Below are 1,976 nucleotides of genomic sequence, written 5' to 3'. Positions count from 1 at the left end.
GCAGCGTTCTGAACCAGCTGTAGTCGTGAGAGGCCGGCCTGGCTGACACCAACATACAAAGAGTTACAATAATCCAGTTGGGAGATAATAAAAGCATGAATCACCCGTTCAAAGTCATTTAAAGATAAAAATGTTTTCACTTTAGATAAAAGTCTTAATTTAAAAAAGGACTTTCTAACAACAGAACTAATCTGTTTCTCAAAATTAAGACCGGAATCAAAAATTACTCCAAGATTTTTTACGTGAGACTTTACAAACTGCTCGAGGCTACCAAGATCAGCAAGAGATGTGCTACAATTTCCACTAGAACTTTTATTCTCTGTTTTACAAAAACTATAAAAGCACAAAAAATAGAGGAACAAGTCACTAAACATCTGACCTGCGAGCAGACACAAAAAGAAACATTTACATCACGACCACAGGGAGAACGGGACATGCGCTTGCCAGCGTTGCCATGGAAACGTGTAAGCAAAGATTTGAACTAGCGTGACTACAGTTTTTACTACGATTTTTAACGTGTTTGCTCTGCAGCTACTTACTGGAAGCAAGTTATTCATGCTAGACGAAGAAAAATAAATTGACGGACGGCAAAAGAAAACGGCCACGCCCAGGATTCCAACCCAGGTCTTCCACTTGACAGACGGGGTTTATGACATCGTGTTAAAACAACATCTACTGACATCATCATGTTATACCCACCCACCACTTCAGTCTTCAGGCAGACTTCCCATTTCTTACGAATCACAGAAAAAAAACACTTTGTACATTTCGTATCACAAAAACGAACGTCATTTGTGCAGTCAGCTAGCATATAAGCAGCAGAGCTGCGTTTAATTTCATTGAGAAGGGGAACTGTATGAAACGCATGGCATGTGGTGCGTTGACGGTGAACTGTTGCAAAATAGCTACTCGCTGAAAGCAAATAATTTAAGCTAGCAGAAGAAAAAAAAAACATTAAACAATCAAAGGAAACAAGTGGAGTTTTGGGGAATCAACCCAAAATCTACTAATGCAAAGCAGGAACTCTAACCATTGTTCCAACACAGCAGCTATGCAAGAAAGACTCACTGTGTGGTATTAATCCATGTAATAATACTGATGGACTGTACCACTGTTAGAATGATGGGGGGGGGGGACTCTTGAAGGGCATACATGTATCAATTTGCCTAAACAAATGGTGGATTTGCTGTCCGTTTGTAATATTGCTTAAAAGTATAGTTTCCTCAAATGATTTATTGGGGGAAATAATGTCTGTTTTTCCTAAATTGGGAGAGTCTGGAACCCTTCCCGACCCCCCAGGATTTACATCTATTGTTTCCAGTGCATCTGATTAGCAGCACCTGGCAGCTGTTTTTTCCATCTTAAATCCTGCCAAAGCAGGAAGGGTGGACTGAGTTTATCCACTCACACAACTTAGGGGCATATATATATATATAATATTTTAATATTTTAATATTTTAATAATTATGATGGGATCTGTTTTTCTTCGCCAGAGTCTGGATATGAATAATTTTTGAACCTGGTAAAAACCCAGATTATTATTACTATTATTACTATCATCATTATTATTTTCATATGATTAAAAGAGGATGGAACTACTTTTCCCCATGCACTGTGCTCAGAGTCCTGCTGTGTTTTAGTGATTACCGTAAATAAAAAAAAAAAAGAAGTTATAACTTATTCTAAAGAAAGAAGCTTTTTTTTTACATAGAGCATGCTAAAGGAAATTCTCACGAAATTCTCACATGTGGGTTTTATTTCCTTTGTTAACCCTGACGTTATCTTTCGGTGCTCATCTGCTAGAGAGAAAACTAAATAAAACCAAGAGATTTAAAAGCGATAAACAGGTTTAAAAAAAAGTAGGATGAACTGTTACCTTGGATACAGTGGTGAGTAAAGTTGTAACTTGCCGAATGGTTGTTGGTTTCTGCAGAAAAGCAAAAAAAAAAAAAAAAAAAAAAAAAAAAAAAAAAAAA

General features: G+C 36.9%; 1 protein-coding gene across 1 annotated transcript in view; it reads right to left on the bottom strand.

Moving 5' to 3' along the window:
- Positions 1–1,976, bottom strand: part of igflr1 (IGF-like family receptor 1) — a 9,595-nt gene that overhangs the window by 6,659 nt on the left and 960 nt on the right. Inside the window, exon 3 of the mRNA XM_037980326.1 lies at positions 1,877–1,963. Within this exon, the coding sequence (XP_037836254.1) occupies positions 1,877–1,963 (87 nt within the window). The remainder of the gene's footprint in view (positions 1–1,876; positions 1,964–1,976) is intronic.

Source organism: Kryptolebias marmoratus, linkage group LG16 (genome assembly GCF_001649575.2).
Source record: "Kryptolebias marmoratus isolate JLee-2015 linkage group LG16, ASM164957v2, whole genome shotgun sequence".
NCBI classification, from domain to species: Eukaryota; Metazoa; Chordata; class Actinopteri; order Cyprinodontiformes; family Rivulidae; genus Kryptolebias; species Kryptolebias marmoratus.
Note: the sequence above shows the minus strand (reverse complement) of the source record. Positions and strands in the feature narration are given on the sequence as shown.